General features: G+C 49.3%; 1 protein-coding gene across 1 annotated transcript; it reads left to right on the forward strand.

The window, feature by feature from the left end:
- The first annotated feature begins 6,806 nt into the window (after positions 1 to 6,806).
- Positions 6,807 to 9,760, forward strand: LOC120392656 (olfactory receptor 52E2-like). The gene is made up of 2 exons (XM_039517419.1): positions 6,807 to 6,894; positions 7,872 to 9,760. The coding sequence occupies exon 2, from the start codon at positions 7,991 to 7,993 to the stop codon at positions 8,936 to 8,938; it is 948 nt and encodes a 315-aa protein (XP_039373353.1). The 5' UTR covers positions 6,807 to 6,894; positions 7,872 to 7,990; the 3' UTR covers positions 8,939 to 9,760.
- The last annotated feature ends 6,107 nt before the right edge of the window (positions 9,761 to 15,867 follow it).

A 15,867-nucleotide genomic window follows, 5' to 3' on the forward strand; every position in this document is an offset into this window, starting at 1 on the left:
CCTGCAAAGCATGGATTCCCCCCTGATGTCTGTAACCTCCTGTATCAATTTTCATAATTTCCAATTTGTATTGCTTGCTAACTATTTTCCCTTATTACTATTAGTTATATGTTGCTTTTCCCGCCTTAATTGCTGCCTTCACTTTCCTACTGACCTGGGTTTTTAACCAAAGTTCCCCACTTTCTTGATTGTGGAATCGTGGCTTTTTAGCTCTTTAATAAAATCTTCTTAAAGAACTCCCATTCTTCATTCCCATTTTTATGTCTAAATTTTTCCTCCCAATCATTTTTGCTGATAATTTGTCTCAGCTTTGGGGAATTAGCCCTTTGGAAGGGTATCTGTAGATCGCTATTACTGGTTGGGAGCTGTTCTCTGTTTGTCCATTTCAATGTAATCGGTTCCATTCTTTTATTTTGTTCTTCTCTATCCTGTGCTCCCTTATTTGTCTCTTCTCTACACTGAACAGTCCTAGACTTTTCAGTCTGTCCATATATGCCAGCCTCTCCTTCTCAAACCCCGTTTCTATCTGTTATATCCTTTATAGAGACTGGGTGACCAAAACTGAGTGCATCTCCAGAGCAGAAACAACGAGGAGTACTTGTGGCACCTTAGAGACTAACAAATTGGTTTGGCTATAAGCTTTTGTGGGCTAAAACCCACTTCATCAGATGCATGGAGTATAAAATACAGTTGGCAGGTATATATACACAGTACATGAAAAGATGAGAGTTGCCTTCCAAGTGGGGGGTCAGTGCTAATGAGACAATTCAATTAAAGTGGTAGTGGGCTATTCTCAACAGGAGAAAAATCAAACCGTTGACAAGAAGGTTTGAGTATCAGCAGGGGGAAATTAGTTTTTGTAGTGACGCATCCACTCCCAGTCTTTATTCAGGCCTAATTTGATGGTGTCCAGTTTGCAAATTAATTCCAGTTCTGCAGTTTCTCATTGGAGTCTGTTTTTGAAGGTTTTTTTGTTGAAGAATGGCCACTTTTAAGTCTGTTATTGAGTGTCCAGGGAGGTTGAAGTGTTCTCCTACTGGCTTTTGAATGTTATAATTCTTGATGTCTGATTTGTGTCCATTTATTCTTTTGCACAGAGACTGTCCGGTTTGGCCAATGTACAAGGCAGAGGTGCATTGCTGGCACATGATGGCATATATCACATTGGTAGATGTGCAGGTGAACGAGCCCCTGATGGTGTCCCTGATGTGGTTAGGTCCTACAATGGTGTCCCTTGACTAGATATGTGGACAGAATTGGCAACGGGGTTTGTTGCAGGGACTGGTTCCAGGGTTAGTGTTTTTGTTGTCTGGTGTGTAGTTGCTGGTATTTGCTTCATATTGGGAGGCTATCTGTAAGCAAGGACTGGCCTGTATCTATTCAAGGAAAATATTCCCATGGTCAGAGACATGTGATGTACATTGTATAATATTTGTGAAGGTAAGTGTGAAAAGTTTGCTCAGGGAGCACTGCTGAGACAGAACACTTGGATGCTGATTTTGAGCAGCCAGACACCAAGGCTATTAGAGGAGCACAATGAGGGGCAATTCAGAATCAGGGAGGCTTTGTGGCAACACTTTGAAAATGAGAAAGAGAGTTTGTTGCTATGCTTGGGTTTGTAATGCAGAATGAAGTCCAGTTTTGGTAGGTGGGAAGCAGTTGTGATTGTTCAGGCCCAGGGTTCAATGTAAGGAAATGATACAACTGCCTGCTGGTTTGCTGCTGCCATCTGCTATCATAACTTCAGTGAAAACAAATAAAGAGTGCCCATGCACACACACATAGCTGAGCGTAAGTCCAGCTTTCATTTGAAAAGGTGTCTGCGGTGGTGGAGTGAACGGTAAAGTGAGACGTCCCAGAAATCGGAAAGGAATGTCCAAGTGGAGTTTGGGAAGGACATGGGAAAGAGTTGTGAATGTGCTGAAGGGGAGGGCGGGCACCCATCTGCTCAGTCTGGACCATCAGGAGGGACTGCAGCATGTTGGTTTGCCACAAGAAAAATTGTATCCGCCTCTCCATTGCATCCCTAGTGTATGCCTCATTTCTTTTCTTTTCTGCTTTCCGTCCATCAGAGTACTGCTGCACCTCCCAGAAAATATCTTCCTTCCTCTGTCTTGGGTGCTTTCTTATCCAGTTTAAAGGGCTGCCTCCTTTCAAGGACATATCTGGAGAAGCAAAGGTAACATAAACAGAAGTATTATTGTTCAGTACATGTGCAGCACTGAAACACTACATTAAAATACACTGCTGGCAACGCACCAGACTCTTTCCCGCTGACCCTTGACAAGCACACATGCTGGCGAACACTACAAGCATGGTGAGTGTTCCCAGGGGCAGAGGACATTGTGCCTGGGAGCAGGGCCGCCCAGAGAATTCAGGGGGCCTGGGGCAAAGAAATTTTGGGGGCCTCTTCTATAAAAAAATTGCAATACTATATTCTCCTGGGGGCCCTTGTGGGGCCCACGGCAAATTGCCCCACTTGCTCCCCTCCACAGGCGCCCCTGGGAAAAATAAACCTTCTGCATTTCGGCACAAACCCAGTTTTGAGAAAACTTCTTTAGAAGATATCACCGGTTCTCAGCATCAGCTAGTGCTAAAAGGCATAAAGCTCATTAAAAGGGTTGGACAAATATTTTCCATCAAAACTTTTTCTGGATTGAAAACTAGGGGTTTTCAAAAAGCAGAAAAAAATCACGGACAATGTCTGCTTTCCTTCAAAATTTGTTGTGGTTTTTTTAATTGAAAAGCTGAAATTAGTCTGCCAAAACCTGAATATGATTTGGGGTTTCAGAAGTGTGTGGCCAAATATTTGCTGCTTGCTGTATTTGATTGTTTAAAGAAACAATAAAAAAATTCTGCTTAAAAAAAATCCAAAACTTTTGAACCACCTCAGCTTGTAACCAAACACTTGAGCCCATCCAGGCAGAGATTTTTCCAGGTTTCTGATACTCTGCTGGCTTCCTTGACTCATATCTGTCTCCATAACTTTGGGTTCATTTAGGTTAGAACATAAGAACAGCCATACTGGGTCAAACCAAAGGCCATCCTGCCCAGTATCCTGTCTACTGACAATAGCCAATGCCAAGTGCCCCAGAGGGAGTGAACCTATCAGGTAATGATCAAGTGATCTCGCTCCTGCCATCCATCTCCACTCTCTGAGAAACAGAGGCTAGGGACACCATTCCTTACCCATCCTGGCTAATAGCCATTAATGGACTTAACCTCCATGCATTTATCTGTTTCCTAGAGACTGGTTCCATGGGGTCCCTCACAAACTGGAGACGGTTACTGTGGGTTTTTCTTTACTATAGCTTATGTACATACTCCACAAACTGAGCATTTGAGCTTGTTCCAGAATCTGGGATGAGCCTATGTTGTCAAAACTGAAATGCTCAAAATAGCACATGCATGTGAATGGACACAGGGTGCTAAAATTAAATTAACCCAGGAGTTCTCAAACTGGGGGTCGGGACCCCTCAGGGGATCACAAGGTTATTACTGGAGGTTGCGAGCTGTCAGCCTCCACCTCAAACCCTGCTTTGCCTCCAGCATTTATAATAGTGTTAAATATATAAAAAAGTGTTTTCAATTTATAAAAGGAGAAGTCACACTCAGAGGTTTGCTATGTGAAAGGGTCACCAGGACAAAAGTTTGAGAACCACTGAATTAACCCCTCTGAAGCCTCAGGGAATGCAGGGGAGGGGCGTCTCTCTTGGTAGGGTTGGGAAGGATATTGCTCTTCTCATGTGATCCTTCCCCCCAGTGGCTAATTTTAAATGAAGCTACTACCCTCCCCTGACATGAATCTCCCTGTGGCACTGAAATTACATATACACTCTAATTTGGCATTTGAGAAGTGAAAGGGATGGTAGCTGTAGACGGGTTGGACTCACACCTGCAGCGTCTCCTGCTGGTGACTCTGGGAATTAGCTCTGTTCCAGCACAGAGCGCCCTCTGCAGGCTGGTGTTCCGCCTGTCCTCAGGCCCCTGTGTCCCTCCCTGGACCCAGTGCCCTTTTACATGGGGGTGCTGCTCCCTGGCAGTAACCCCTTTCTCTTAGGGTCTCCCCTCCTTGGGAAACCCCCACCCTCTATGCCCACCTTGCCTCAGTGTATGGCTGCTGCCAGTCATTGTCTAGCCGCACGCCCTGGGGCAGACTGCAGTATCAGCCTACTCATCACTGGCAAGGAGGGTTTGGACCTGCTGCCTTGGCCTACCCCTGGGCTGCCCTCTGCAACCCCCAGTACCTGTTAGCCCTTCGTTGGGCCGCAGCCTGGGGCTTTCCAGGCTGGAGCTCCCCAGCTCCTCAGCCTGTCCCCAGCCCTGCTTCACTCAGGTATCCAGTGTCACACTCCCTGCAGCCAGGCCCTTCTCTCTCTGAAGGCAGAGAGAGACTGTCTGTGCTTCTGGCTTCCTTGGCCTTCTTATAAGGCCCTGTGGCTCAGTTTGGGGCATGGCCCCAGCTGCAGCCACTTCCCCAATCAGCCCAGCCTAAAGGCTGCTTTCTCCAGCCTCGGCCCCTTCCCAGGGCTGTTTTTAACCCCTTCAGGGCCGGAGCAGGGATCCACGCTGCTACATAGCCCTAATGGAAAAGCTCACAGCTTGGCTCTTCTGCAAGCCTCAAACTGCTGAATGAGCTTTAGGGTAGGGAAGGCTGTGCCTCCCAAACAGCCTGGCCCTGCCCCTATCCGACCCCACCCACTCCCTGCCCCGACTGCCCCCTTAGAATCCCTGACCCATCCTGCTCCTTGGCCCCTCACCATCCCCTAGAGACCCCACCCCCGCTCCCTGTCTGCCCCAACCCCTAGCCAGCCCCCAGAATGCCCATAACCCCATTCTCTGCCCCTGACCACCCCCAACCTCTGCCCCCGCCCTGTGCCCTGACTGTCCCCAGGACTCCCTGCCCCTTAGCCAAACCCCTGGCCACAGCCTCTACCCCCGGCTCCCTCCTCATCCAGAGCCTCAGCGCCTCACTGAACAGCTGCAGCGTGTCTCCCGCGGGGCCTGAGCTGCGTGGTGAGGGGGCGGGGCTGGGAGCTCCAGCAGGGCCTGAGCTCCGCCCCACTCAGAGCCGCGTGATGAGGGGGCAGGGCTGGGAGCTCACGCCGAGCGGAGGGAGCTGAGCTCAGCCCGGAGCTCGCAGCCCCGCCCCCTCACCACGCCACTCTGAGCGGGGCGGGGCTCAGGGGCCCCACTGGAGACACGCCACTTGATGTGCTAAGGCTCCAGGAGAGGGGCAGAGGCGGGAGCCTCAGCTGTTCTCTTGGGGGCCCCTGCGGAGCCCGGGGGCCCGGGGCAAATTTCCCCCTTTGCCCCCCCTCTGGGCGGCCCTGCGTGGGAGAAAAGCAATATGAAAGTGTAGTGGGGCAGCTGCCCCACTCCCTGAGAGTGTGGCCTGCAGCAGGCCAGCACGCCTGCACAGACAGAAAGCCAATGAGAGAAGGACTTATTGGGAGCCAATCAGGGCCCAGATTGGAGACAGCCAATCAGGGCCAGGCTCAGTCCTATAAAAAGGCTGCTCAGGGAGAGGAGAGTCAGTCTGTCTAAGGCCTTCAACAGGGGAAGGTCAGTCTCCAAAGCTGGGAGGTTAGCACCACGGACAGCGCAGTGTGGGCCAGGCTCAGGGAGCAGAAGGGAGCTCTAGCCCGTAGCCTGCCAGGCTGCAGGCCCTGAAGGGAAAGGCCTAGCGGGTGCAAGGGGCCGTAGGGGAAGCAGCCCAGGGAAGTGGACAGATGAGGGGTGAGAAGAAGGACAGCGAGGCTGCTACCAGAGGGTCCCTGGGCCGGGACCCAGAGTAGAGGGTGGGCCTGGGTCTCCTCGTTCCCCCCCTTGCAGTACACCCAGTCATCGGCCATAGGAAGCGGCCATTACAGACTACGCCAGATCCCTGACAGGAGGGATTAGGCTTTGGGGTGTGTGGTTGGACAGGGTGGCTGGGGTGTAGAGAGACTGCTGATTACCCCCCCCCCCAACCCCGGAAGGGGGTGTGGCTGGATGGAGGGGCACTGCCGGAGGGCAGTGGTCCTGAAGAGGATGCCATGAGCTGGAGAGTGATGTGGGCTCAGATACCAACCAAGGGCGAGATAGCAGACAGGACACCACCAGGAGAGGGCGCTCCACTGGACTGAGCTAATTCCCAGAGACAACCAGCAGGAGGCGCTGTAGTGGTGAGTTCCAACCTTGTCACAGAAAGGGATCGCGGGGCACTTCTCGGGGGACAATTCTCTAAAGTTTCCCACCGCTTTCCACAGGCGGGGTCATTGTGGCAGATATCTCTCTCCTGAGGGCTAGCAAGGAAGCAAGGGTGCATCTGTTATATGCTTGTGGTTTCTGCCCCGGTTCCTATACTGATCACCTGTGTGCTGCGTTGGTCCTTGCCCAAGTAATTGCAGAAGGGCGGGAGGAAGTGTCCCTCAATGGGGGGAGGAACAAAGAAGCTCTGCAAGGAACCTCCAGCAGAGGATTGCAGAGTACCTGCAGGAAGGTTTCCTAGAGGTTTCTCTGGAGGATTCCAGTGAAATCTCGGTGTGCATCAACACCCTGTTCAACCATACTGCCTAGCTGCACGGGGAAATGCCCAGCACCCACAAACACAGCCAGCCTTGAACATTTCTCTGCCCTCAGCCCACCTCTGCACTTCACAGAGCAAAACCACTTACCAGGGGTCTCCTCTCCTGCTTCTGGCTCACCCTGATTGTGACTGTTGAGACTGGCTGGACACCTCCAGAGTGGAGAACAGCTCCTGACTGGACGCAGCACTGTGCAATCCTGGCATGGGCTCCGCATCTTCTAATGCCTCCACCTCTTCATCGATGACTTCCTCCTCTGGGTTATGTTGAGTTTCCGGCAGCTCCTGCCCCACCGAAGTATCCACAGGGCTCTTGGTAGTGGAAGGTGAGTCGCCGCCAAGGATATCATCCAACTCCTTATAAAAATGGCTGGTCTCGGGCGCAGCTCCAGAGTGGCCATTTGCCTCCCTTGCCTTCTGGTACTCATGCCTCAGCTCCTTCATTTTCCTCTGCACTGCAGCATGTCCCAATCATAGCCCTTTTCCCACAAGCTGCAAGAAATCTGCCCATAGGTATTGAAATTCCTACAGCTGGAGCACAGCTGGGACTCCTCAGCCTCCTCTCCCCAAATACTGAGCAGATCCAGCAGTTCCACAGTGGTCCAAGCAGGAGACCATTTGCTGCATGGAGCTGCCATGGCCACCTGGGAAGATGTGATGTGAACACTCCACGCCGAGAAAACAGGAAGGGGAATTTCAAAATTCCTGGCCTTTAAAGGGGGAGGAGTGGAAAATATTTACCTGGATGCAGGGCAGAAGAGTTGAAAGTCCTGACCAGAGTGGTTAGGATGGGCATTGTGGGATGCCTTCCAGAGGTCAATTACACTGATGAAATCAAGCATGGTGTCAACACCGGCACTTTGGTGACAAAACTTTTGTGTAAAAAGCCTTACAAGTCTCGTCAAGGTGCCTTTATTACATCACTGAACCCGAAGAGTTCTGTCGTCAAAAGTGGCTTTGTAGTGTTTACACCTCCACTATTTCTTCACCAAATGCTGCTTTTGGCGAAAAATGTGGCACTGTAGACAAGACCTAAGGAACAAAGAGGATAACCAATATTCTCTCATGTTTCCTGCTGGCACCTATTAAGGATTCCCACACTCTGATGTGTAGGAATTATTGATGAAGGAAGCACCATAAAATATGAAATTACATTAGGAGGGTCAGTTGTTCATAATTCATTCATCTGAATAATGAAAATGTCATTTTTCAGTGTGTGAAGAGCGACCAATCTGCTTCATCCGTCAGAACAGCCTCCACTTGTGCATGTAGTGTCTCATATTAACATTCTCTTTCCATCCAGGTGTTTGTCCTGCGACCATCACCCTAGATCCTGGGCACATACAGGAAGTCAGGGGAACGTATGGTACTTGCAGGAGACACTGTTGTTGCCTCCGGATTGGACACCTTCTCTCCTACTCCATGTCAGATTCCAACTCAACCGACTTCATCAACCCCTCCACCTTCATCCTGCTGGGCATTCCTGGCCTAGAGGCAGCCCATGTCTGGATCTCCATCCCCTTCTGTGCAATCTATGCCATAGCCCTCTTGGGAAACTTTGCCATCCTGTTCATCATAAAGACAGAGCCGAGCCTCCATGTGCCCATGTACTATTTCCTCTGCATGCTGGCCATCACTGACCTGGTCCTGTCTACATCCATCCTACCCAAAATGCTGAGCATTTTCTGGTTCAATTCCAGGGAGATCAATTTCACTGCCTGCCTTACTCAGCTGTACTTCAGTCTCAGCTTCTCTACGATAGAGACTGGGATCCTCGTGGCCATGGCTTTTGATCGCTATGTGGCCATCTGCGATCCCCTGAGACATTCCACCATCTTGTCAAACCCCATGGTGGCCAAAATTGGCCTGGCTCTGGTGCTGCGCGGCGCCATACTCGTACTGCCCTATCCCTTCCTGGCGAGGAGTTTGCCATACTGCAGAACAAACATCATTCCCCACACGTACTGTGAGCACATAGCTGTGGTGAAGCTGGCCTGCGCCGACATCCGTGTCAGTAGTTACTATGGCCTCTCTGTGGCATTCTTCGTAGTTGCTCTGGATGTGTCTTTTATCGCCGTGTCCTATACCCAGATCCTCAGGGCCATCTTCAGACTCCCAACAAAGGATGCTCGACTAAAGACTTTTGGGACCTGCGGCTCCCACCTCTGTGTCATCTTAGCCTCTTACATCCCAGCTCTCTTCTCCTTCCTCACGCATCGGTTTGGGCACAATGTGGCCCTGCATTTCCATGTTCTCATGGCCAACATGTACCTCCTGCTGCCCCCCATGCTAAACCCCATCATCTATGGGGCGAGGAACCAACAGATCCGGGATAGGATGCTCCAGCCCTTTACTCATAAAGGGACCTAAAGTTTTCTCATTGTGCTCTGGATCTCAGACTGAGCTCCGTGCTGAGCTGTCTGGTGACATGGTGCTGGGCCCTCTTCCCTGAATCACTGACTAGCCAGTCAAAGGAACTTTAAATCCTTTCCTGACCTTACTGTGCTGTGTAAGCGTGACAAACTGGGGAATCTGCCTATGTACAACTCACAGGGTTGCCCCCTTCCTAATTGCTGGTAACTGGAAGCCTGAGGCCCCACCTCTCTGCCCTGCCTCTTCCCCCATGTTCCGCCCCTGTTCTGCCTCTTCCCCTCAAGGCCCCGCCCCTCACTCGCTCCTCTCCTTCCCACCCCCTGTCACTCTCTGGATCATCCCTGTGACACTCTGCACCCCAAAGCACCCATATTTACCATGGCGATGTAATTATGGTATGTCTTGTACAAAATATGCCCTATGAGGTATCCTTCTAAAAGTCTTAATCTGCTAAACATTGATATCCCCTGGGGTTGTATGCACTCTCATTGTATGTGAAGGTATGAAATCCTGCTATGTGTGAGTTACTAAAGTGTGATGTGAGGCTGGAAACACCCAAAACCAGCCTTTCAGGGATGTCAAAGGAGTAGCCAGACAGTGTTAATTGCTGTCATGACCACCCATCCAGGGAAGAAACCACTAGCACAGGATATGAAAGCCTCCTTGGAGGGCACACCCCCCATGTCACATACATCAACTTTCCAGCAAGCTGGAAGAAACTATAAAGGATGGGGAGTGACATCAACACTTGTTTTCAGTCCCCCACAACTCAACACCTGCAAGAAGCTCTGAAAGGCAAAGGACTTTGAACGGGGGAGAGGAGCCCAGGCTGCAAAGCAGATACAGCCTGTGCGTAAAGAATCTGTAAGGCTTGTATCATCGGTCAGGGTGACATACTGTTGATTCAAATCCTATCTAATGTGTACAAGTCTTAGACTGCAAGTTTGTTTGCTTTCCAGGGTAACCTGCTTTTATCTCTTTGTTCTCACTTAGATTCACTTAACACCTATCCTTCTGTAGTTAATAAACCTGATTTATGTTTTATGTTAACCAGTGTGTTTTTTGAATGAAGTGTTTGGGACTCTTAGCTCCGTTAGCAAAGGCTGGTGCATATCTTCCCCCATTGAGGAGGAGTGGACTATTTAATGAGCTTGTGTTGTACACATTCCTCTGCAGTGCAAGACAATCTAATTCTGGGTTTATGCTCTAGCAGGGGTGCAAAGTTGGGGAGCTGAGAAATTGGCTGATGCCTCCATTGTTGGTCCATGAGTGGCTTAGGTAAAGCACTCAGGTAGCTCAGTTGGGTGTGTGGCACCACCTGCTGTTGTGTTGGGTGATAACTGGTCCTGGAGGGGCTGGCTGTGGGTCACCAGCAGAGCAGCGGGAGAGGCCAACCCAGCTGAATGGTTTGGAGGCACAGCGGTTCCAACAGCTTCCAGGCTTCACCCTGGGGGTACATCCCATCACAATCTCCACTTTCCATCCAGCCCCACAGCTGGGTTCCTCTGTTCCCGGGCTGGGATGGGAGCTGCTTCAGCCTGACAAGGAGCCTGTCTGTGGGTAGGAGGTGGCCCCGATTAATGACTCAACATCTCCCTCTGCCCTGCAGTAGCCGGACATCATTATACATAACGATATGAATAGAATTCTAAAGTCAGTTTCATGGTAGAAATGGAGAGCTTTTGAGTTGCAAAGAGTTCTTTCAGAATTGATCTGCAGGTTGCAGTCCAATATCAGGGTGATCCAGAATGGAACTGGAGACCTCGGTATTGAGCTTCCCCTGATGAAGCTTTAGCAGTATTGAGATGACAGGATCAGGACCCAAGTATTTTTTTATAGACCACTGGAAGGCTATGATAATAATTAAGAATAGTTGTTTCAAAGGGAAGTATAGATAATGAAGTTATTACACCCAAGTTTAATTTAAATATTAATATTTTCTTTTGATCTTTGAATCAACAGATATACCAACAAACAGGAACCATCTGTTTACATGGTTAATATCTAACGTGATATAAGTAAACACTTGCAGTTGGCATTACCTCTAATTCTCTAACAATACAGGTTTGCGTTTCAAAGCTCTAGTCCATTTACCGAGGTTATGTTGCTATTTATAGAGTATGGCCCTAATTGCCATTTATATAGTTCTCTAATATGTCTTTAAAGGTTGAATTTGAGTCAATTAGCCTGCTAGTTGCACAACCCTTTCTGACCCTGTGTCACACCTATTAACTCACGTTTGATTGTATGAACCATCTGTATCCTTATGTCTTTGGGTTTTACTGTACTCTTCACACAGGCTCCTTGTGCTCAGAGGCAAGAGGCTGGGTCGGAGGTATCTATCTATAGATAGGTTGGTCATTTAAGACTATCAGTCCTAACAAGAACTTGCCCGGATAGGAGGAAGGAGTAACTGCATTCTAGATAAAACCAGTTTTCTCCAGTTTCTCTGCTGAGGGCTGGGCTGGGAAGGAATGGAACCTCCCCAGAAGAGGGAACAGAGGGAGGAGTGGTTGGTTCAGCCCTTTATAAAACACAGAGACTAGATGAGTCAGGAGAAGCTGGGGCAGGAGAGAGGCACAAGGACGGTAGACGGGACTCTTTGGTTCCAGCGCTATGGCTGCAGTTGAGAGACACACTCCAGATGGAGGAGAAGCCAGGAATTACAGGAGCTGGTCCCTGGAAACCTTAGAGAGATCTGACCAAATCCCAAAGAACACTCCAGGGCAGTGAGGCCACTGAAGCAGGGAATGGTGGGCAGCTGTTCTGTGTGGTGTTTAACTGGATCTGGGTATCTCTTGTGCTCTCTAAAGTAGAGGAATTGTTTTACAACCCCTTTTGCAAGGCCGGGGCTGTTTGCTTTAACGATCCTATGCCCAGAAAGAGAGAAACTGGGAACAGAGCACGCCCAAGGAGGAGCTCTCGAAGGTTGTGTTGAAGCAATGGGAGAGTCTGGGGGAGCCCAGCCAAAACTAGTCTCAGGGCCCTGGCGCTTGGCCTGCAGGTCTCTGCTCCCAGACGGAGGTGCTAGAATGGAAGCTGCACCCCGAGAGTGGGCCTAGAAAACCAGCCCTGGACTAGGGCCTGAACCCTGCCCCAACTCAAAAACACCTGGGTCCAGTGTGTGGGACCCAAACACAGCTGCCTGGCAGGTGTCCGGGTGCGGGAGCTTGAGTGGGGCTGTGACAGCAAACCTGGAGCTGGTGCACGGATGCTAGGGGACTGGGAGTGGACCGGGAGTGGAGCTGGACGATCCCAAACCTGCAGGGAGGTATCCACAAGCTCTTCTCTTCACCATAATGTGGCCCACTCTCCTCTGCCCTCAGTGTTTCCCAGGGTGCTTCAATTCCCAGACTGATCCAGCCAGAATCCCTGAAGGAAACATTTCCTGAACCAGGCAGTGACAGTTTAGGGTCAGGGAGAGGATTTGGGGTCAGGGAGAGGATTTGTCTCTCCCTTGGAAAGTGCTTCCCAGAATGGAAAAGGCAGGGAGTCCCTGTTCTACTGGATATCGTCCCATCTCTCTCTCTCACTCTCTCCATCCATTTTGGTTACTTTTCTCTCCTTTCCTTTCTAACTCCCCCCCCACACACACACGCCTCCCTCTCTCTGCCACTTCTAGTGTGCATCCCACCCTGGCTGCCAGTTACAAACACTCAAGGGTCTGTAATTCCATCCACTTCAGTGGCTAGTGCAGGTGTAGCACTGTGAACCGCTGCAGCTGAGTGCTGATCTGGCTGGGCAAGAAGCCGGGCGCATTAGTCTGGTTATTAATCCAGGTAAAACTAAGTCCCTGGCCATTACCATCAAGCAGCCTGCAACTGCAAAGCAACCAGCTCAGTATTAACCTGTCTAGAGGGATTGCTGGGCAGTTGGTAGCTACATAGACAGGGCTGGAGGCTGCTTGAAAGATGTGGGTGCTCCGTTCATACAGTGCAGCCCTTGGGGGGATGTCATGGCCGCAGGCTGCTACAAAGCTTCAGCTCTATAGAACAATGGGTCCCCCAGCTCCAGTGGAGGGAAGCAAAATGTGGGGGACTAAGGAAGGCTGAGGAACTCTGGGCTGATGTTTTCAATGCTCGTGGTCTCCAGCAGCTTCTCCATATCAAAATCATCAGCACAACCGAGTGATTTCTGGGTAAGATCTAATCTGTAGATTGACCTGAGTCTGGGGCTTGGTCCTTTGGGATGACTAGAACCTTTTTTCTTTTACTGGGGTTTTGGTTTTCATAATCATTCATCCCCATAAGGAGTGGCGCTGGTGGTGATACAAGGGAACTGGAGTATCTGAGGGAATTGCTTGTGTGACTTCTGGTTAGCCAGTGGGGTAAAACCAAAGTCCTCTCTGTTTGGCTGGTTTGGCACCTTAAATGTAAAGGACCCCCAGCCTTGGGCTGTGACTGCCCTGCTCTAAGCAATTTGTCCTGAATTGATACTCTCAGTATTGTCCTGCCAAAGGCTGCCTCCCATTACAAGGGGATACTGAAGGGAAAGGAAAACCAGTAACTAAACACATGTTAAGGTTCAGGGAGGAGTTGAAAGACACAATGGTTATTGAACAAATCAAAGTGTCCAAGCAGAAGGTGTGGTATAATAAAAATACTTGGAAACACCTACCTTTGATAAAAGATTTGGTGTTATTCTTAAATCTCATGATGCAATGTCTGTTGCTAATGGGAAATCTTATAACAAAGAATTTGGTACTGATGGTAAATCCTATGAAAAGGTGTAACATGCATGATTTTGGGGGAAAATTTTCAGACATGCTACAAATAGTAAACAAGAAGCCCTATGGGGATACAGCTTCTCAACTAACACCTGTAAACAGGCTCAAAGCTCCTCAAGGCAGGGAAACCACACTCCCTCCAAATTAGTCAGTGACTAACACACCTGAAGTAATTTAAGCGGGGAGGTGTGACATTCTGCGCCCAAAAGCAACTCTCTGGGACTCCCATATTTACCATGGTGATATGATTATGATGTATTTTATACAAAGTACGTCATGTAAGGTATCAATAAAAAAGTTATGATTTGCAGAATATGATCACCCTATTTGTATGCATGTATCATTTTTGTACCTTAAGTTCTGAAAGCGTGTGAGGGCATGTGACCAGCTCATGTGACACTGGATTCCATTTGTGCCTGTACTTTTCCACTAATTGTTCCGGGGGCTTTTGCTTGGAAAAATGAAGTTCCCTCCAAATGGAAGACGCCGTAAAAGGTGGAAGTAACAAAATCACTTGGCCTCACTCCCCGCCAATAACTCAACACCTGGAAAAACCTTAGGAACAAGGACCAAACGGATGATTTGGTCCCAGGCTGAAGAGATTTCTAGCCTGTGTATGGAAGACAGGTGGAATCTGTCCTTCTGTAGTTAATAAATCAGGTTTATATTTTATTTACCTAATACAGTGTGGTGTTTGAAATGCCAAAGGGAAACCTGCTCAGAAACTGGGGCCAGTGCCTTGTGCTCTCCACATGGAGGGAGGGGCGGACTGGGTAAATAACTTACCCTCGCTGGGCTTCTGACCAGGGTAAGACGGTGCAGCTCTGGGGTCCTAGGCTGAGGAGCTGGGGTGGGGGGGAATTGCCTGGAGCCTCTTTATTGTTGGTTCATAGTAAAAGCATTCATGTAACTGCAGCTGGGTTCGTCCCTGGCTGTGTCTGGCTGTGGAAATGTAAAACCTGGAGAGGATTGCAGCTTGTCACAGTCTCACAGTGTGAGCGGGAGCCCAGGTTGGTTTGCCAGAGAGCTCAGCGGTACCCCTGTTCCAGGTTGCAGCCTGGGCAAGTCCATCACACCCACCTAACAAACAAGCCCTGCTATACCATGAATCCATTTGCTTCTTGTCATGCACTCAGTTACTAACGGAGAGACCGTGGTTACAGCAGGGAAGTCAGGACTCTGTTCTGTCTGTCATTCTCTGTTACCTTCACCAAGCCATGTCTCCCTTTGCCTCATTTTACCTATCAGTATAATGGGTATATGTTCATAGCAAATTTCCTTTGCTATTTGTTTTGAATATCCTTCAATGAAGGTTGCTACACAGTATGATGACAAAAAGAACAGGAGTACTTGTGGCACCTTAGAGACTAACAAATTTATTTGATGTATTTAGTATTTATTTAGTATGATGATACTTACTGATGAGAATTACTGATCTCCCCGTGTGCCTGCAGAAAGTGTTCGTGTCTCCCCTCAGTCATCTTTCTCCAGATATCTCTATCTACTATCTACCCATTAATACTGGGCCTTTACAGGGTATCAGACCCTATGGAGAGCTGGGCATTATCCTTAGTTTTCTTACTAAGCAACTACTTTTAAAAAATACACAAATACCCAGAGCAGCCAATTCCTTTCTGACTCAGCGGAGAGGCCAAGGGTTCTCATCTCCCTTTGGGAACGTTCCTTAATTACTGTTTACTCCTAAGGCTGGATAAATAGCACATAAGCACAAACATTGAATGAAAGACATTGGCTAGAGTGTCTCCGGTCTCCAGCCTGTTTCCATTCAGTTGCAGATTCTCCCGTAAAGGCAAAGCGAAGCCCCCTGGGATTACACACAGCTATATTATAAATGGCGCACATCCCTGTGTCAGCTCTCAGCATGGGATGCTGCTGCAGATGCTGGGGTGAGAGAGGCGTGGGAAGCAGCTGCCTGCGGGGGATTTCCAGGTAAGACACGTCCATCTCAGAATTCACAGGTACCAGCTCTTGCTGAGGAGCTCACCTGCTCGACAAACCCAGTGCAACATGGGCATGATGGGATGGAGAATAGGTCTGTGGTCCTTTCCGCTCTGCACAGACATGAAACATGCCGGGGCCCTTGCCACAGGGGATGTGTTTGCTCCAATATCACTGGCCAAAATGTCCCTCTTTGCTCGCCTTGGAGGAAGAACTGAGTAAGCTGCGTGTGAGTTAATGC

Source organism: Mauremys reevesii, unplaced genomic scaffold (genome assembly GCF_016161935.1).
Source record: "Mauremys reevesii isolate NIE-2019 unplaced genomic scaffold, ASM1616193v1 Contig108, whole genome shotgun sequence".
NCBI classification, from domain to species: domain Eukaryota; kingdom Metazoa; phylum Chordata; order Testudines; family Geoemydidae; genus Mauremys; species Mauremys reevesii.